This window comes from Spermophilus citellus, assembly GCF_964194105.1.
Source record: "Spermophilus citellus genome assembly, chromosome: 14".
NCBI classification, from domain to species: domain Eukaryota; kingdom Metazoa; phylum Chordata; class Mammalia; order Rodentia; family Sciuridae; genus Spermophilus; species Spermophilus citellus.
The window spans coordinates 29,625,873-29,648,002 of NC_138194.1; the positions used below are offsets into that span (position 1 = coordinate 29,625,873).

General features: G+C 35.1%; 1 protein-coding gene across 8 annotated transcripts in view; it reads right to left on the reverse strand.

Moving 5' to 3' along the window:
* Positions 1–9,367: 9,367 nt before the first annotated feature.
* Positions 9,368–22,130, reverse strand: part of PLAG1 (PLAG1 zinc finger) — a 45,517-nt gene continuing 32,754 nt past the window's right edge. For 4 of the 8 annotated variants that reach the window (XM_081265851.1, XM_081265850.1, XM_081265849.1 and 1 more), the window contains 3 exons: positions 18,925–19,023; positions 16,128–16,486; positions 9,368–15,601 (listed from right to left, as the gene is read on the reverse strand). In XM_081265851.1, coding sequence (XP_081121977.1) covers positions 14,344–15,601; positions 16,128–16,369 — 1,500 coding nt within the window. In that variant the 5' untranslated portion in view covers positions 16,370–16,486; positions 18,925–19,023 and the 3' untranslated portion in view covers positions 9,368–14,343. The remainder of the gene's footprint in view (positions 15,602–16,127; positions 16,487–18,924; positions 19,024–22,130) is intronic. The other 4 variants (XM_081265855.1, XM_081265854.1, XM_081265853.1 and 1 more) reach the window with 2 other exon arrangements.

A 22,130-nucleotide genomic window follows, 5' to 3' on the forward strand; every position in this document is an offset into this window, starting at 1 on the left:
GATCATCTACTTTCTGAAGAAACTAAAATTTTATCAGCATCTTGCAGCTGTTAATAAAACAAATAGATTGAAGTTTAAATTGAAAATTAAAACAATGAATATCTAATCTGGGAAGTGAGGGTGATAAAGATATTTCTCAACCCAGTAATTTTATTTCTGGGACTCTGCTCTCTTTTCATACCAAAGACATGGAAAAAAAAAACATTGCTAGAAAAAATTTATAATGTAGATGACAAATTATTAATTTCTCTAGTATACAAAAAAATCTTACAAATAGACGAAAACAGATATGAAATGAACAAAGATTATATAAAAAGGAAAGTCGGGGGCTGGAGTTGTGGCTTAGAGGTAGAGTGCTTGCCTAGCATGCGTGAGGCACAGGGTTCAATCCTTAGCAACTCATAAAAATAAAATAAAGATATTGTGTCCACCTATAACTAAAAAATAAATGTTTTTAAAAAAGGGCAAATCACACAAATCTAAATGGTCACCAAATATACAAAGAGATATTCAAGTTTAATAGTAAATCAGGGAAATGCAAATTAAAGTAACATTTGAAATCTCTCTTTACTCCTATCAGGCAAATCTAAAAGAAATATAATATCTGTTACTTGCTGGAGAGGAGGTGGAGGGCAGTGTTTTTACACATTTCTATAGGAATGTGAAGTGTTTTAGAAGGGAAGTGTTACAGCAACTTAACTACAATGTTTTTGGAAAGCAATCTGGCAAAATTTCTTAAAAATTAAAATTTTAAAACACCCTTCAATTCATGAATTTCACTTCTAAGAATCTATTCCACAGATCAATGAATAAAGACCTATGATCAAGGACAGTTACTGATGTTATCACTTGGAAAGAAAAAGATAGTCCATTATTATCAAATCTTAAGCAAATTCATTTAAATACTTTTGTAATCAATGATTGTCCGGAGCTGCCACCTAGGAACCCAGTGTCCCTTAGCCTTGAGCGATGAGAATGTGGAGATGTAGCAAGCCGGCCATGGGCTCTGTGTGTGTGTGTGTGTGTGTGTGTGTGTGTGTGTGTGTGTGTGAGAGAGAGAGAGAGAGAGAGAGAGAGAGAGAGAGAGAGAGAGATCCAGTGCTGAGAGCCACAGCCAAAGGGGCCCCAGCAAACTTTCAGACTGCCAGCTGATGATTGGCTCACAGCAGCCCCAGCAACATCTAGCTGATTGGCTCCTCTGCGGTGATGCTCATTGGGCTGTTTCCCTGCCCTTTCAGACTACGGAGCTGCTCATTGGGGGACTTTTTTTGGCTCCGCCCACATGACCCAGCCAATTGGCCTCAAGAGCAGGAGGATTGTGGGAGGTGGAGAGGCTTGTGGTTTTGGGGAGAGGCTTGTGGGAAGCTGGTGGTGACAGTTGGGCTCTGAGGGTTTTTCCTGAGGAGCCGTTTTGTTTGGCGTGTGTGGTTCTAAGAGTAACGTTAGTTTCTTCTGACAAGTGGCTCCTGATTGTGCCCAGCCAGACTGGCAATCCAGTGCATGATCAATTTTGATGTCTTACGAAAGTTTCAAAAATAGTCGATATTGATGAATCCCTCATTTCCATGCACCCCACTTGACTCATAGTTGCTTCCTTTTCCTGGGATCTCGCTGCTGCTCTGTGCCTCTGGGCTTGGCCATGCCTGACCCCATTACTGGGTCTTTCTCAATGTTACATTTGCATCAAACAGTTCTGGAATTGGGAACTTGGTACCCTACAAAGACCTTTCCGCTCAGGGCTTGGGGGGCTGGGGAGTAAGGGTTGTGCAGTATGAAGAAGTGGTGTAACTCCCTCTCCTGCTTGTTCCCAAGTTTTCATCATATTTCTTTCTTTGTTTGTTTAAATTATTTTTTTTAGTTTTAGTTGGACACAATACCTTTATTTTATTTATTTATTTATTTTTATATGGTGCTGAGAATTGAACCCAGTGCCTCACACGTTCTAGGTGAGTGCTTTACTGCTGAGCCTCAACCCCAGAGGCCTTCATATCTCATCATGGCTGCATATTTCACAAACACACCTGCATGCTCAGGTGATGCTAGGGTGAGGGATCAACAGAGATTGGTGTGTGGTTCAGTAGGCACAACAGTCCACTTTTGAGACCAAATCCCCATACTGGAGGCAAAGAAGGAGGTGCAGTTTTAATTATTTTTGGGCGGTGGGTACCAAGTATTGAACCCAGGGACATTCAACCACTGAACCACATCCCCTTCCCTATTTTGCACTTATGATTTAGAGATAGGATTTCACTGAGTTGCTTAGTGCCTTGCTATTGCTAAGGCAGGCTTTGAACTCAAGATCCTCCTCTCTATTTACCTCACAGATTGTTTCTTTTGCTGAGAAGAAACTTTTTAGTTTGAGGCCATCCATTTATTGATTCTTGGTTTTAATTCTGGTGCTCTAGGAATCTTATTAAGGAAGTTGGGGCCTAATCTCACATGATGGAGATCAGGGCCTACTTTTTATTTTATTAGATGCAGAGTCTCTGGTTTAATTCCTAGGTCCTTGATCCACTTTGAGTTTTGTGCATGGTGAGAGATAGGGGTTTAATTTCATCTTATTGCATATGGATTTCCAGTTTCCCTAGTACCATTTGTTGAAGAGGCTATCTTTTCTCCAGTGCATGTTTTTGGCACCTTTGTCTAACATAAGATAATTGTAATTTTGTGGGTTAGTCTCTGTGCCCTCTATTCTTTCCATTGGTCTATCAGTCTGTTTTAGTACCAATACCATACTGTTTTTGTTACTATTGCTCTATAGTATAGTTTAAGGTCTGGTATAGTGATGCCACCCGATTTACTCTTCCTACTAATCTTAGCAGGAAGAGTAAAGCGGGTGGCATCACTATACCAGACCTTAAACTATAGCTCTAGCTATTCTGGGTTTCTCATTTTTCAAGATGAATTTCATGATTGCTTTTTCTACTTCTATGAGGAATATCATTGGGAGTTTTATTGGAATTGCATTAAATCTGTATAGTGCTTTTGGTAGTATGGTCATTTTGATAATATTAATTCTGCCTATCCAAGAACAAGGTAGATATTTCCATCTTCTAAGATCTTCTTTGATTTCTATCTTGGGAGCAAATTTTTATTCCTCACACATCAGATAGAGCACTAATCTCTAGGGTATATAAAGAACTCAAAAAGGTAAGCACTAAAAAACCAAATAACCCAATCAATAAATGGGCCAAGGACATGAACAGACACTTTTCAGAAGAGGATATACAATCAATAAAAAAATATGAAAAAAATGTTCATCATCTCTCATAATTAGAGAAATGAAAATCAAAACTACTCTAAGATATCATCTCACTCCAGTCAGAATGGCAGCTATTATGAAGACAGACAACAATAAGTATTGGCAAGGATATGGGGAAAAGGCACACTCATACATTGTTGGTGGGACTGCAAATTGGTGCAGCCAATATGGAAAGCAGTATGGATATTCCTTGGAAAACTGGGAATGGAATCATTATTTGACCCAGCTATCCCTCTCCTCAGTCTATACCCAAAGGACTTAAAAACAGCATACTACAGGGACACAGCCACATTAATGTTTGCAGCAGTACAATTCACAATAGCTAAACTGTGCAGCCAACTTAGATGCCCTTCAGTAGATGAGTGGATAAAATAATGTGGCATATATCCACAATGGAATATTACTCAGCAACAAAAGAGAATAAAATCATGACATTTTCAGGTAAATGGATGGCATTGGAGAAGATAATGCTAAGTGAAGTTAGCCAATTCCCCCCAAATATGCTGAATATTTCTCTGATATAAGATGACTGACCCATAATGGGGTAGGGAGAGGGAGCATGGGATGAACAGATAAACTCTAGATAGGGCAGAGGAGTGGGAGGGGATGGGAGGGGGGCAGGGGGTTAGCAAGGGTGGTGGAATGTGATAGAATCATTATCCAAAGTACATGTATGAAGACACGAATTGGTGTGAACATACTTAATATACAGAGATATGAAAAATTGTGCTCTATATGTGTAATAAGAATTGTAATGCATTCCACTGTCATGTATTTAAAAAATAAAATCAATTAAATATTTTTTAAAAAAAGATCCTCCTGTCTCAGCTTCCCGAGCTGCTGGGATTACAGGCATGCGCCACTGTATCTGCCTAATTTTTTTTAAAGTAGGCTCTTGAGTATACATACAGTCCCTAACTTAAAAATAGTTTGACTTATGATTTTTGACTTTACAATAGTGCAAAAGCTACAGGCATTTAGTAGCAGGAACTGTACTTTTTTTATTAAAATATATATTTTTTTAGTTGTAGATGGACACAATAACTTTAGTTTTATTTGTTTATTTTTATGTGGTGCTGAGATTCGAACCCAGTGCCTCATGCGTGCAAGGCAAGCACTCTACCACTGAGCTACAACCCCAGCCCTGTACTTTATTTTTAAATTTTGATCTTTTGCTAGGGATATATGGCCCTGTCCCTCTGGTGCCGAGTAGAGGCCGGAAGCTGCAGCTCCATCAGTCATTTGATCCTGAGGGAAACAATCTACACCACAGTGTACTGTGTTGCTGAACTATTATGTTTGGTAGGAAGATGTCTGTATTTAGTACATTTTCAACTTAGGATATTTTCAACTTACAATGGGCTTATCATAAATTGGAGAGCTTTCTGACCAAGAGCAGGAAAACTCTTTTTAACATTCACTCCTTGGGCACTCACACTAATAGAAAGTAAGCTACATGAAAATAGAAACTTTGATCTTGTTCAATACTGTATTCCCATTGCTTGCAATAATGTCTGGCACACAGTAGGTGCCTAGTAAATGTGAATAAATGAATGGATCCTGTTCATCAGGGACTTACACCTTGGGCTGGGGGTGGGGGCTAGGTCATACTTGCCACCTAATCTAGCTCCCCAAATGTCTATTGTTTTTTGGTTCCGTGTCTGCAGTTTTGTGCAGATGCCTGAAGTGACTCCCTGTCCTTCTTCCCCACAGCAAGAATTTGGGGATATCTCCAGATTGCTTAAAAACATTAAGTTTAGCTGGGGATGGCGGCACAGGCCTGTCATCCCAGCTGTTCAGGAGGCTGAGGCAGGAGGATTGCTAGTTCAAAGCCAGCCTCAGCAACTTAGTGAGGCCCTAAGCAATTCTGAAGATCCTGTCTCTAAATACAAAAACAAAAAAGAGAAGGGCTGGGGATGTGGCTCAGTGTTTAAGTGCACCTGGTTCAATCCTTGGTATCAAACAAACAAAAAACAAAAAAACTCATTAAGCTTTCCAATATTGCTGTTCCTCTAGACTTGCTCCCCACCTATGTTGGGCATTCTAGCTCAAACTCCACTGCTTCTTGTTATGTGGTTTCATGTGTGTGTATTGCCAAAGGGTTAACAAAGGTCTTTCATTCCTTTCCTGTGTTTTGAGAACATTAGAATTACACTGGGGTTTACCCTTTTGAAAATACTTTGTAAAAAACCATCAATAGGGGCTGGGGATGTGGCTCAAGCGGTAGCACGCTCACCTGGCATGCGTGCGGCCCGGGTTCGATTCTCAGCACCACATACAAACAAAGATGTTGTGTCCGCCAATAACTAAAAAATAAATATTAAAATTCTCTCTCTCTCTTTCTCTCCCTCTCTCACTCTCTCTTTTAAAAAAAAAAAACCATCAATAATTTAGATTTAGCCAAGAATTATTTGTATCATTGTTTACCACTTTATCTTCTGTTTTCTGGAGATGTATTCTATTGAATTCTTTTCTTTTTAAGTAAAAGGAGCATAATTTACTTTCAGAACCCTGATGTGTTAGAACTCACCTTTTGTTTGAACATCTATTTCACAATCAGGTTTAATATGGCTTCACTGACTTCTATCATTCTGTTTCAGGCAGTTGAAGTCAAGTCTCGTATCCTTTTAAGTTGTAGAAATAGGGGACGTATAGATTTCCCCCCTTTATTCTCACGAATCAGAGGTGGAGATTCCACAACGAAAGACTTTGAAGGACAAAATCACAAAATTTAGAATCCTCAAGGTTTCTCTACCTTTGTTTCTAGTAGTGAAGAGACTTGAGTGATTGCCTATAATTTTGCTCACTTGTTATGCAGAAAGCAAGAACAAAATGGAGTTTTCAGTGTGATCATAGAATCTTGACTGTATGAAATAAGCTTTTATATAATTGAGTTGTCAAAATTATTATTTTTTATTATGTTCTAGGATCAAATTTTCAAAGAGTAGATTTAAAAAAAAATTAAAATGTGCTCTAAATCTTGAAATGGCTAAGAGTTTTTTAGGTAAGAGCTCTATTTGCCCTTCATCCAATGGGTATGTGCTGATTATCTGCCATGTTTGAAACTACGTGGATAGGGTTTTGCCCTCAAGTGCTTAGGCTATGCAATGCCCTGAGATCTAATAAACGGTAATAAATGTTCAGAGGGAAAATAAGTTGCTATTCAATGGGTGAGGCCAGAGTAGCTTTATGCGAGAGAGACTATTCAGGACGGATGGAGAATGGATAAGATTTCCGCATGTGAAATTCATGGGCAGGAGGAGAAAAGAAAGTATTGCATGGGTGAAGAACAAGACCCTGAAGATGAAAGGATGAATGAGAACAAGTTCTGTTATAAGGACCAGAGAGTAACTCCATATGAAAAAACAGGAGAGAAAAAAAGAGGAGTTGGGGGGAGAGAGCAGATGCTGTTAAGAATGGAAGGAAATTTTTAGGGTCTTTCAAACAACTAATTTGAAGCTCTCTCAATAAAACTAGTACTTAGGAATATAGACATATTACATGAAAATTTATGACACAAAATACATAACTAGTAAATAATGCTTTACCCCTTTGAAAGATAACTTAGAGAACAGGGACTGCACTGTACTCACTTTCTTGGAAACTTCAAACAAAATGATCCTTAAGAGGCATATAGGGTTTGTTTGTTTTATAGTCACTGATTGCCATTCATTCTGGGGTAGGGAAAGCTGACACATCTTAAAATCTTTAAATAGGGCACCGTTGCTGAGGTTATTAACCTACTTACACAATTAGCATTCCAAGGGCATGAAAGTCTGGTTACAGGAATCTGCTTAAAAATGTCATCAGGTGTGATTAGTACTAATAGATCAATTACATATTTTTTAGAAACAGAGAAGTTTGCTTACAATGAGATGTCCAGCTGCACTTGCAACACTTTGAAAAGAGCCTCAAGAAAGATGATGTCTCTCTAATGAGAAAAGGAATAAAGTAAAACCTTTCCAAAAATTCTAGTACCATAAAACAGGAAATGTCTATTTTTATCTGAGAACCTTTACCCTCAAAACCCCAGGGCCTTGACTGTGGTATTATCACAAATGGATCATCTGTCTGTTTTTGAAACATTCAGTTTATAGAAATTCCCACTTGTGCATTTATATACACATTAGCTTACATTCCAAGTATGCAGCTATTGAGTAAAGCAAGGTTAGCTGTTTCAAGTCTTGTTCATTAGGTAAAAGACTCTTATCTGAAATAATGGCAAAGACACTAAAAAAGGATATTTTCTGAGAATGGTTTCATAGATACAATCCCTATGTTCTTTTTTATTCCTTTTCTGAAGCTTACGTGCTCTGTGTTCTCCTATAAGAGGATAGGAAAATAAAAAAGTGTTTCTACTTCCTTCCAAGTAAAACCAGCTCCTATAAAGGATGACAGTTGAAACAAGGTTGTATTAATCACGGTTCTCCAGAGAAACGGAACTAGTAAGTACAGAGAGATGTTTAAGGAGGTGGTTTACATGGTTGTTGGGGCTGGCAAGCATGTATCTGCAGTACAGGCCAGCAGGCTGGTGACACAAGGAAGAGGTGATGTCTGAGAACTGTCTGGGGGGGGGGGCAAAATTCCCTCTAGTGGGACCTCAGTCTGTTCTCCTTAAGGCCTTCAAGTGATTGGATGAGGTCCACCCATCATATGGAAGGTAATCTGCTTTACTCAAGTCTACTGACTTTCAGGTTAATCACATCTAAAAAATGTCTTCATAGTGACATCTAGACTGAAGTTTGACCAAATACTGAGTACTAAGACCTAGTCAAGTTGACAGATAAACTATTGTACCAACCAAGAATCAACATTTTCAGAGTAGATTTATTATTGAATATTAATTCTTGGTGGAATAGAATGCACTTGAACTTGAGAAACTTTTTTTTTTTTTACTAAAATTGCCTATATTTGACCATTTTTGATCTATGAAAAAGGAGAACTTAGCATGGCTCCATATGTTTAGACTTTCTCCCCATATTTGCTGCCATCTTCATTCAGATGCTTGGTCAGAAAACAAACTGCTCCTTTCTATAGAGTTGACCTCTTTGAAATATCCCTAAGTCTTAGCACAAAGTGATGCCCTTTTGCTTAAGAAATGCTTGTTGAATAAATGTTCAATTAAGGAAAAGTGACAGCAAAGACTCAGCTGTCTATGGCCAGACTGAACTTTTTCCTCTTTTTAATGGTAAACTATTATAATGAACTTTTCATTCAAAACTAGTGGGAGTCTCTCAGCCCTATTGTGTCTATGTTGCGTTAAGTAAATTGCATCCAATTTTCCATAAAGAGGTTTATATCTTAAATGAATCAATCCCAAACATACTTTTTAAGAGTAGTCCATTCTTTGGTACTATAGAGAGCAAAAGCATTTTCCTCTATAAACTGTCCTTGCAGTATTTTCACATGAGTAGATTAAAATAAAAACTTATTTAGTGTTAATTTTAAGAAGTGACCTGGTATCCCTTTCAGATTCACTGAAATTAGGCAAAATGAGGAGCTGTTAACACTGGAATCACGTTATCATCTTTACTCTTTGAAAACAAGAGAGCCTTGTAGCACAAACAAGAAGTTACTTTTTTTTTTTTCTGAATTCTAAACTCCCCTAGATTAAAGTTTTGGTGTTTTGACTATTTTTTATTTATAATTTCTGAGCTTTCTCTAAAGATGTGAAAATTTAAAAACTCCTCCCCTGCCAAGAATCTTAGATTTACTTAGAAACTTAGACTTTTCAAATTAGAAACTACTTATAATTAGAAGTTAAGAAAAAAATGTTCTATCAGTGTATCACCTATGAAAATTTCAGGAATATCTACATTATCTAAAGGCACTCTAATTTTATTCATATATTTTATGGAATTTACATTTTTTCTTACAGCAAACATAACACTGCAGGCCACAAGAAGCTGCAGTACTATTATCATTTAATTAGCAGCAAATTAATATTTTAAATCTGGGTATCTGGACAATAAATAGCCTGCTTCTCTGTGAATGTTTAAAATGTAGTATCACTGCAGCTCCATAATGTGATCGCTATTTTACAGAGCTTATATATATACACACACACACAAATATGATCTTTGTCTATATTTTATACAAATACAACAGTAGTTTGTGAATACATTTTAAGTACATGATATACATGATAAGCCACTTGATTTCCCAATATCATAGAATAGCCATTTTAAATGCAATAAAAATATACAAAATTCAGTCTGGAATGCAGATTTTTTCTTTTCTATTTTGACTCAATACTTTGCCATTAAAACATTTTTAGAGTACTAGTCCAAACACTTTTTCATTAGCTAAAAATACATTTTCAGCAGTCCAGCTTATGTTCAGGCATGATGCAATCCATTTCCTAATGGATTCCCAGTTTTTGTTAAATTCAAAGGGCTGTTAGTAACTTACAGCATGTTCTTCACTCCACACTCTAATATGAAGCCCACTTTTCATTCTGAGTCACAGTCACCTTGTGGACAAAAGCTGGGTTTGTTCTGATAACATTTGCATGTCCAAGATCTCCTTTTGCAAGTGCACATGAATACATTGTGGTGGTGTAAAAGTTTGTTAATGACAAATTAAGTCACAGTATAAAAATATATTGTACACCTTTACACCTAAATGTAGTCCTTTTTCTATGGATAAAAAAATACAACTGAACGAGACAGAGAAGTTTGTAGCACCATGAAGAGTTGTATCCCAAGTTACATTAGCAGCATGATCCAACATAATATTGAAGGAGTGTTTCTGAGGAGACATTTATTCTGGTTCACCTGTACCACTGAAGCTTATACAATGAAGTGTTTATACATTAGCAATAGTTCTGTGTCATTTCTAGAGCTAGAAAACTTATCAAAAGACACTGCCTTCCATCCTCAGAGGACTGATCATGCTGTTGAAGTACCTGAATGGTGATTTAAGTGTGCCGTTACCAAGACTGGTAGAATTATCTTGTTTTATATGATCTCCAAGGATTTCTCTGTGGTGTTTTAAGCACGAATCTACACAACACAACTTATATAAATCTATGTAATCAGAATAACCTATCCGTGTTGTAGACACGGCTGCTGACACAGTGAGAAAAACAAGACAAACTCAACTCAAGCACTCATTTGTCAGAGACAAGTCTGCCATTGCTAATGACGAATACTCAACGTTTAAAAGATCTCCTCCAACGTCACATGGATCTCAGTAGGCTAGAAGCAACCTGGGTGAACTGGTATTTAACTTACGTACTGGGAAGACAGTGTGCTTTGAGACACGTAAACCTTGTAAAAAAATAAACCATTGTAAAACCTTATGAAAAGACACACACTGATTCTGTGCAATATAGCAAATTGATAAGAAAACACTGTAAAAATGTACCTGTTTAAAATACCATCTACCATGTTTTGTACACAAAGCATTATATATCAAAGGCCTACATATATATCATCTAATGGCACTTGAAACAAATTATAATAAGTCTTAAAATAAAAGGCATAACCTATAAGAAAGTTTCTGTAAAAGTTTAGATTCATTTTGAAAGTGCTATATCTTGTAATATGTGTAGTATAGAGGTTGACCAAGCTCTATTTTTTTAAAAAAAATATTGGCCTATAATATGTGTATTGCTCACTAGATGAACGATCCTGAAAGTATGTACTCTATAACATTCATTATTAGCTTAATAAAGCAATCAGCTCTGGCTCATGTTTCAGTCAGTATATGGTTTTTAAAAACCGCTACTGTCCAAATTAACAAAATATATCACTATATTCCACAAATGACTAAGAAAAATAAAGCACAAGCAACAAAGAGGCAAAAATACACAGCTTAAAAGAAACACTAGATAAAATTAAAAGGATGCACAAAGAGTGATGTATGACCAGCCAGGACAAAGTTTTTAAAAACTGAACTTGATAATAGGATCTTAAAATGAAAGTTTTAACAGTGACCAATAGCAATATAAAGATGATATTTGGATACATCAATGGGTAATATTGCTTACAGTGCCAAGATCCTTCCACATTTACACTTCTGTGTTTGTGACCTAGTTTGTACACACATGTGGAAGTCAAACTGAATGAGGTTCAATATCTTGTCTGAGCTCCAAATTCTACACTAAAATATTTTTATTTAACGTTAATCCCACCCCCTTTTTAACCAAGCTAAGGCACTACAAGAAATTTCAAGGATGATGATTCTGGCCACTGGAGAATGAAAACAGCATTGGCAATAATCATCCTTAATCTACTTTAAATAAAAACAAATGACAATTTTTTTTATCTAGAAAAAGAGCCAATTCTGTGTTACATCCTTATTAGAACATTGTGCAATTAATATAACCAAGTCTGCCTCATCTTTCATAGAAATTCTATCAAAAACAGTTTAGTGACCACTGCAGTCAACTTAAAAAACGGATTAGCTGAATTCCCTCTTACTTTGAAGTGTTATTTCAAGTCTGGGGCAATAACAGGCAAAGAGGTGCATATATGAAAATTAAGACTCCATAATTTTAACACTAGTGCCCTGGAAGATGTGCCTCCATGTCTTTGAATCCATGCAGGGCAAGTAGAGGTTCAAAAATGTATATATACATATATGGCGCCATTCTCCATTTCTAAAATGCTCTATTTCATAAATCCTGGTACTCCCTTTTTTTTTTTAATTAGTAGTGAAATACAGCCCATGAAGGCCATTGTCTCAGTTCATTAATTTGATTTATTTTTAAGCAAATTTCAGAATAAAGTAGTGCTTCCACACTTGCTATTTGTGATCTCTATTTAAAAATTGGTTTTCTACTTATTTGTGCTCTGTCACCAAATTTCTTTTTTCCTTTTTTTATGGTGATTAAAAGCAATATTGAACACTAATCATTCAACTAAAGATTTAGGTAAGCAATCTGTTTCATAGAAACTAAAGGAAGCAGTAATGAAGCAGAGCGAAAGCCTACTTTCAGAGCAAATATTCTCCTAACCAAAAGCTTAGGAGCAGTTTGAAAATTTTAAAAACGTATTTCCTTATTAACATATATAATTTTAATGCCTTTGGAACACACTTTTTTAATAAAATGTAATTTTTCATAATAAAATTTAAATACATAAGTATAAAAACTACTGCTCCTAGGATTAAAAATAAAATAGGAGCAATGATAAAATATGAAGAGCCAAAGCTCCTTCAGAGAGCAACTTTGATTCTATGAAGTGCGATATACGTGTGTATATATATATATATAAAATATGTGAAACCCCCATTTACATTATTACAATTTACAGTTCTCCACAAATTATACTACTCCCAAATATTTTAAATAATGTATTATATTCAGTAATCTGCACTCATTTTAAAAAATTCTTGGTAAACATTGCAATTTGCAGTGATAATTGGCCCTACAAAAGGGAAACAAGATCCCATACAGGGCTAATGAGTGCTCAAAAATATCTTTCTTTTCTTTTTTAAAGAGATATATACTCTTCTATAAACCTTCCCCCTTTCCCCTGCCCCCACAGACGGGGTCCCACAATAAGGTGTTAAGAAGTGCTTAATAGATATGTTTCTTAGGTTGACGTCCCAAATGACCCTTTGAAAAAATATAATGATTATACCTTTGAAAAGATTATGGTAATTATCTAATGTGAAAAAAACCCATAACTATTTTATTCAGTGAAAACAATATTCTTGTTTTCACATTCACTAAGACAGTGCTTGTTTTACTTTACTTCATTTCCCTACAAATTCAACTTATTTGCAATGCTTCTCCCATTTCCCAGAGATATGTTAAAGTGGGGCTTTACTGTATATATTTTTAGTTACTCAAAATTTTATGGTAATTCCTTAAATAGTTTTCTAATACATTTAACTTTAAATTCTCCATCCCGAAATAGCAGGGAAAGATGGATTTCTAGTGAATAGTAAAGATACCATGGGGCAAAACTGTTATTTTTGTTTTCTGCTTTGGCTCTTAGAGAAAGAAAGATGTATCAAATTCAGCAAGAAGGGATGTAAGTGGTAATGTTTTTACTTTACTTTTTTAAAGAGTCCAGTTTTCAACCCTGGCAACAGCAGACAGAATCCCTAGGTAAGTTCCCAAGTTCAACTGTGTACTTTATACCTTCCTTCCTGATTATGAGTCTATCACACCTTACAGGCTGAGTCTACTCTGGGATTAACACACCTACTGTCTATAGTTCCCAATGGCTCTAGATTCTAGACTAACTGTGGACCAACAATCCAAATAAAACTGTTGGTGCACCTGAGCCACCCTCTGGTTGTGAAGGGTGGTATAGATTAAAGAGAATTATCTATATGCTGACCCTTGAAGGCTCCAATGCCATACACTATTAATATTATTAAATGGAAAGATAGTTACGAAGGCTGAACCATGGCCACTAATTAAGGGTTAGCTCTATGTAACACAGAATGCTGTGTTACCTTACTAGGAGTCGTTTTGTTTTAAATACTGGTACTTTGTGTTTTGGTTTTATCTTCTTTATATGCTCATAAATTATTAGCAAATATTTTAGCCAGACAATAACAAGTTTTCAAAATATACTGATCTGAAATTGTAGTATGTCTAGGAAACATCTGTTATCTCCCCAAACTGGATTCTTAAGTCATGTAAAACACTTGATTACGAATCCATTTCATGGCTAGTAAAAATTTTAAAACTCTCAAGTTATTCACATACATTCTATAAAATTTACATTCTATTTCAATTTTTTTTAATAATGAGCCAAATGTCAAAAAGAGCCATTGTTACTGGATAAAAACAACAATTTAAGATCTAAAAGTAATCTGAACATGGGACTTGTAGAACTTTATTAATAATAATGGCTTTCCTATATGAAATAAAACTCTTTAAGACTATGACAATTGGCAGTGAATCAGGACAAAATACCCAGGTAAACATAACTGAACACAAATGGTTCCAAAGCTCATTAAAAAAGCTAGTTTCTATTTTATACTGGCTTAATGAAAACTGGTATTATACAAAAGCAGAAATTTCTATACTGTCTTAAAGTAGGCACTAAAATAAAAAAGATCACCTAAGGCAGGGCTACACATACATTTCTGTAATGAATTCATGTCCCAGAATCTTACTGAAAAGCCTGATGGAAACGTGGCAGGGTGGTGCTTGTGCTTAAGCTACTTGTGAAAGCTGCTGACAGTGAGTGCAGAGACCCAAGACCTATAGTGTTTGCAGGATCCTGAAGATCCTGTGTCTGTGGGGGTAGCTGGGAAACTGAAGAATGTGCTTCGTCTTGGGAATAGCTCATTCCGAGGCTCCCCACTGAGATAGGATTATAGGGAGGACCATTTAAAGGTATGAAATTAAACAACTGAGAAAAATCCAATGCTGGTGTGTTGAGGGGGTCACTGATAGAGATTGAACTTTTTGATAAGGAGAGGTCCCCTGCACCATCATCTAGGGACCCATTCTGAGGATCCAACCCTAGCTTAGATGATGATGCTTGAGAATCCTGGGATGAAGAGGGCATGCCACCTTGTAACTCCATCAGATAACTCTCAATTTCCCCCTTTAATGGCTGTTCTTTTTCAGGAATAGAAATTGCATATGAGGTAGAACTGAATGGATATTTGAAAGACAGGTGGTGAGAAGGATGAACAGCATCCATATCTATTGGGCATGTCATTCCTAAAGGTAAAGTTGTGATCATTTGATGGGCAGATCCCGAGCTCTGCATGGACTGAAATGGAGTGTTATAGAGGTTTAACTGCAAAGTGTTTGTGAATGGCTTTGATAACAGTTCACTGGAAGGTAAGGACATCACCGGAAGGAGCTCATCTTTTATAGGCACAGACACATTGCAGGTAAATGGATCCAGGAAGTCCACTGGTTCAGTTTTGACCTTTAGAAGCTCTTGATTGTGGCTCTTCTTCATATGTCGAGTCAGGTGATCCTTTCGTCCAAATCTCTGTGCACAGTACTGACAGAGGAAGTCCTTTCTTCCAGTGTGCACCACCATGTGTCTCCGGACATCCTTTCGGGTGTAGAACCGGCGATCACAATGCTCGCACTGGTGCTTTTTCTCTTTCACCCCCCCAGATGACTTGCCTGCATGAGACTTAAGGTGCTCCAGAAGCACTCCTGTGCTTTCGAAAGTCTGCAAACATACCTTGCAGGTGAGGTCGCCGCTGGTTGCTGCATGCAAGGCCAAGTGTCGTTTAAACCCAAGCTTGGTATTGTAATTCTTGCCACACTCTTCACACTTAAACGTCTCTTTGTTGGGGTCATGTGTATGGAGGTGATTCTTCAGATGATCTTTCCGGTGAAACATTTTCTCACAATAATTACACTTGTGGGTTTTCTCAGGAGAGTGAGTAGCCATGTGCCTTTAAACACAGATATATTTTGTAAGTAATTGTCACAATGAAAATGGCATGTATTCACTTTTCAAATGGGCAGCTAAAACTACTATGCTAACACAGAACTTCCCTTAATAATGGAATCTGCTCAACTTACTATGTACCAAAAGGATAGTTAATATACCTAAACACTGCAAAACTTGAGCCATTTAAGTTGCCACTTTAGTTTTTGCTGGTTTTTAGCTATCATTACAGAAGCAAATGAGCAAGACTGAATATACTCACGTAAATGTCCATACCCTTTTCTTGTCGTAATTTTTTTCTACAAACAGAAATTCTACTCTCATTAAGCATTTTATTTAAAAAAATCCAAAGACACTAACACAAAAGTATGTGATTTAGAATAGTAAAAACTAGCCATTGTCTAATCTACTTAACATTTCCTTTCTGCAAATCAGCTGAAAAATGTGTATACAAATACATACGTTTACAATGGCTTCAAATGGCCAACATAAGAGAAAATATAATCTGAAAGACAAATAGAGTTTAATACCTTTGTAATTTGTACTTAGAGACAAAGGCCTTGGTGCAGTCTTGTTGTATGCACTTGTAGGGCCTCTCTCCTGTGTGAGAGTAGGAGTGAACCTTTAATTTCTCAACACTGTTAAAGGCCTTGTCACACAGTTGGCAAGGAAAGTTTTTTCTTGGTTTGGTTTCACCACGCTTACGTTTCCCTGAAGGGACTTTCTGGGTATCTCTTACTTCTGACAAATCACCAGGAATGACAGTGGCCATCGCAGCCTAAACCAGGCCTTCTTGTTGGACACTTGGGAACTGCCCAACTCCACTAAATGATATAGCTTTAGGTGGCTTCTCAAGTTTCATGTGGTCGTAAAAGAAAGCAAAAAGGGACTGGAAAAAAAAAATAAGAAACAACTAGTTTGTAACTAAACTCAATTTAAAAAAATTTATTTGCTATGTGATGCTTTTGAATTAAAAAAGAAACCATAAAATGGATTCAGCTGGTCCAATGTAATATCTGTAGGTTTCTTTATATTGTCAAAACACATATAAATGCATTGCTCAGAATGAACAGTTCATACATACCCTGACATTCCACCTGACAAATGATGTACTTAGGCATAGCAGTTGTGATTTCAGGAACTCTCAGGAAGCAACAAAACATGATTCTAAAAGTGGCATTATTTAGCTTCAATTTTCACAAGGGGTTAGAAAACATAAATCTGACTAAAAATATAAAAATGTTTCAGCAAAATGTTTTAATGTGGAAAAGTCATTTTAATTTATGCCTGTCAGCTCTAGTCACACCTGTATTTAGGTACAAATAGGCAACTGAAAACCATTGAGTCTGTGGAAATACTTAAAGCCCAGACATTAAAGGCCTGGAACAGTAGAATGCACCACCCAAAGTGAAAATGTACTCTTTAAACCAGTGTCATTGTACTCTAAGGGATCCCAAGTCAATAATAGAAATGATTTATTTTTTAACAAATACACATTCTTGAAATGATAAAACCTTTCAATGTGTTATTAGGTGAAGAACATAGTTCCTTGTCATTATAGTGGGAGGGAGATGCTTAATGCCCTTCAATATTTTTTACATTAGAGAATGATTAAGTTCACTGGACACAGTGAGCTTAGTAGATCAGCTGGAGTTACATTAGGCATCCCCAAAAGCTAAAGGGGTCAGCCTTTGACACACCCCTAACCTAAGTGCACCACACCTGCTGGGACTTCCAATAGCACACAATACCTGTGCATGAGTACATCACTACAGACTTAGGTTGGCAAAAATGTATGTCAGATGTCAGAGTTTCAATTCATTATTGATGCTATGAGAAAGAATCAAAAGTATGTATTGTATAGCAGAGTATGACTTTTAAAATTTAAACAAAAAAATTAAAACTGAATTGAAACCTACATAGACAAGCAAATATTATCAACTATTACTCAGATTAAAAAAAACGAAATCTCCAAAGATCCAACTAATGTATAAATTAAATAATTCCTTAATGTTTCTTCAAAGTAGTTTAGTGAGGTATTTTTAAGAGGCCACATAAATGATAATACCTGCAACCTCTCTTAAAAAGACCTGATCTTTAAATTGAAAACTCAAAGGTAGCTAAATGATGATTACCAACTACGAACTAATTGGATTTTCATCATATTATATATTAAAAAAATGAAAACCAACTTCCTTGTATTACTTGCATTTTGGTATTAGACTGACTCTTGCCTTCATAAACTAGGTCTATTATCCTCACTTTCAGATTCCAGTTACACTTTTGCAGAAGCTCTAAAATAAGTACATTATGGTAAACCTAAGTGTATGTTCCAATAGGTCTTTTTGTATTTAACAGAGGCTATCCCTAAGCAGACAAAACACAGTAATGATCCACTAATTTGATTAAAGTGATAAAGCATATGTATGGTAAGCTAATCAAGTGTCCTTTCTTTTTGATTAGGTAGACTTCATGCTGTTCAAATTGTCTGAAAGTTCTCCTTGCAGTTTAAAAGTGACACTAACATAATGCAACTGACACTACCAATGCTAACATAATATGTTCCCTCTGTTTTGGGATTTTCTGAATCTTCAAGGGGTTGTTCATTTCCTGTTATATCGTCATTCAGAAGACAGCTTCTCTGCCTCTCTCAGAAATTAGACCTACACAACTATTTTGCTGTTATCAATAATGGTATTATAAACTCTAAAAAATAAAGTTCTGTCATGGCAAGAAGTAAAAACTAATTTTCATTCTTTGATTCCCTAACACAATGCTTTCATGATTCTTATTAGAACAATTTTATCATTTTCCAATTGCAGAATCAAAATAAAATGGAGTTTCTAACTGGTATCTGAAAATACATCAGAAATTGGTCATAACTGTCACTGTGTTATAGAATCCAACTCTAATGAAGAGAATTTCAGTTGGGAAAAATATCTTCTATGTTATTGGGAAAGAAGTATGAAAAGTGTACTATGAAATAGTATATAAACAATTTGATTATATTAAATTGGTGATACTCAATATGGAACAACAAATGAATGGTAATCTTTGATGTACATACTGAGCAATGAAGACAGGCACTAATATCAAATATTACACTTTTCTAAGACCAGCTGAAATTTTTTCATGGCTGATAATAGCTTTTAATCTTAATATATTACAGAACTCAAATTAGTTATCATAGGTGCATTAAAACTACAGAATAAATATAATGTTGTGAGCTCAACATCTAATAAAAGACCATATTCACAATAATGCATATTAGCCAATTATTTTAAAGGTGCATGCACAGTATTATAGTGATTTTTGTTCAATGCATACCTGATTACAGATGGAAAAAGCCTCAGATTTTGATCTTAGCCAGTCCCATTAACTCTTCGTGGAAGAGAGTGGAATCCAATTCTTCCCATTTTGGCTAATCTATGGGGAGAGGAAAAAAAAAAGGAATGGACTACACTCTAAATGGAACTAGTATGTAAACGACAGAAAATAAAGGATGAAAGAATTGCAATTTCATGGCACATGCTTTCATTCCATACTCTGCTGATGAGTCATGCATTGTCACCAATTGCATATTTTTATTAGTTCTAAGCACATTTACATGAACAAATAAATGCAGAAATAAAAATTAAAATAGTATTATCTAGATAAATGTAATTTGTGATGCTGAATGACTCCCTACTTGTTTCCTAAATTCAATTTAAAAATTAAAAAAATAAAACTAACTTGTCTACATAGAGAAATGGGGATTAGAGTTACTGTTTGTAAACTAAACTAATCAAAATTTCATTAAGTTTAATATTATGGAAGAGACACACTCAGGTCCTTCTTAGAAAGCACATCTGGAACCACACCAAAGAACCACCGCCTTCTGGTGAAAGCACTCCAAAGCACTCCTGTTCACACTGTGTACACTTGTGCAAATGGGGCTTCTCAGAGCCACACTTGTTACTTTTAATACCTGTCAATTTATTTTTAAGAATACTATAAGGATTGCTAACATGTAGCAACAATTCTGCACTGTTAGATTTCAAAAACATGCAAGGAAAATTAAATACAGATTTGATACAGGAGGAGGAGGATTAGGAAGAAGCATCATTTGCTTTACAAGATTATTGTTGAAAAATCTTAAAATAGCATACAAATTCCCATCAGTAGCATGATCTTCAGTAGACTGAGAGCATGCTTAGGAAAAAAAAGTGTTAATTCTTGATTGTACAAGTATATATGAAAATAATAATCGTCAAAAGGCAGAAATACCTAGTATTATCTATTATAGAGAGACAGAGATTAGTAAACTCTGCATATTTTAAAGATAAACATTTAGAAATCATTATTTACAAGAACTTGAAATATAAATCAAGTAGTTAAAATACAATAGCCAAAGATTAAGTAAAAATAACTTTAAAGTTCTAAACAACAACCTAATAATTTTTCTTGAAATGTAATGTTTACATACTTTTAGAATTCGATGATATTTTAAAAATATTAATAGAGGACATTCAAGCATCATTACAAAAATACTAAGGGAATATATGAAAGCAGCATTATTTTCACAGTTTAAAAGACAAGAAAAATAAAAATTTAGACCAATAAATATACTTTAAAAGTTAAAGCAAAAGCTCCATTCTTTTGTAAAGCACAGGACATGCATAAATGGAAGAACTGAATTATGCACATCAAAACTGCAAAATGATAAAAGTAACTTTGTAAATACTTACTTGCCCAGGGAACATAGTGAGTTTTGGGTGGGGTAAGTAAGAAATGAAAGACCATTTTGTATATTATGTTATTTTAATAATATAAATACCTTACAAGTATAGTGTGTTTTCACCTCTATTACCTCCCTGGAATTCAGTGAGTCCAAGAGGTGGATGCATTTATTCATCACCACTGCCATTTTAAGAAAGACCCATAGGAGTTGAACAATTTGATGGCATAATGAGTGGTTAAGAAGGTGCTTATATCCTCAAACTTCTATTTCATATATATTTTACTGCATTCTATAACGAGGGTAGGTTAGCAAAACAATTTACAAGTAGATAAATCTTGTCCCCATATTTAAAAAGATCAAGAGAGAGGGTAATACCAGTTTTCTCAGAGCTGCTAAATATCTCCAAAAGGAAACAAACATAACATTTAAAAAGTGTAAAAGATTTTAGAAAGTAAATTTATCTATTAAAATAGCTGGTATAACTGAGTGGAAAATGATCTAGAGAGAAAAAAAATCTAAAACCAAAGTTTCTTAGTAAACAGTAAATTCATACTTTTTTTCTTCTTTTCCCGAAAAATATAAATTTTGTTGCATCTCGAATCCATGTAAATTTCTTATTTATGTATACTCTTCAACTGTATTTTATTAAAAATCTTAATGTCTAAGCATTTCAATAAAAACTCATGTATCTTATTTTGAAACAAAATAATAAAGCTATCATTTTAATTTAGTTATTCCAGTTATGGTTAATTTCCCTATGTTCAATCTATTTAAAATTCTTGAACTGCCAAATAATTTCAAACAACTGCTAATTATTTCTCCAAAGAAAATCAAGAACTGATTAGAATTAATTATTATTCACCTTGTATATTTATGTAATCCTAACTAAAATGTTAACTAAAATTATCGATGTGTTGTCTTTTATAGTAACACGAAAAAACTTTTAAAAGTATTGGGATTACTGTTTTAAAAAGTTTGAAACTGATGTGATTCTGCAATCTGTATACGGGGTAAAAATGGGAGTTCATAACCCACTTGAATCAAAATGTGAAATATGATATGTCAAGAACTATGTAATGTTTTGAACAACCAACAATAAAAAAAAGTTTGAAATATATTTACTTGTGTTTTTCTTTTCTACTTTTTTTGAAAACACATCAAAGATTGGTTATGCATCAAAGATGCTTTTCAAGTCATGAACATTCTTCTTTACCTTGGTGTGAAGATTTGTGAAAGAAGTAGAAAATACACAGACCTATTTTAAATTGCTCTAAGACTCAACAGCATTTCTAGTTTTTGTTGATACCACATAATCAGAATGACTGAATGCACAGAAATAGTAGTTAGAGGGAATACTGTATGACTGTGCACACATACAGAGGTTTATCTTCCAGGCTTTTACATTATTCTAAAGTAGTGACTCAAAAAACTAAGCAAAAAATAAATAAATCACACATCAGATGGTCTATTAAAACCAATTCTGTGACAAAGAACAGGGCTATTTTTAAACTGTTTCTGTATTTTAAAAAAGTTCATAGTTCTGATAGTTACTTTATTAATAGTTGTGAATTTTTATAATACTTACCAGCATCAATAATTCTTTCACATTTAAATGTCAAGTAGGGACAAATGCTATCAACTGTCTAAGTTTTATTCTACTTTATGCTAACAATCAAATATCATTAGTAAACAATGCAAAATATGTCAACATTTGTTTGAAGCATGTTTTTCATAGAATAAATCAGGTAGATTACAAAAGGAAACTTACCAGTTGATAATATTTTAATTTACATGTGTGAAACACTAATAGAGT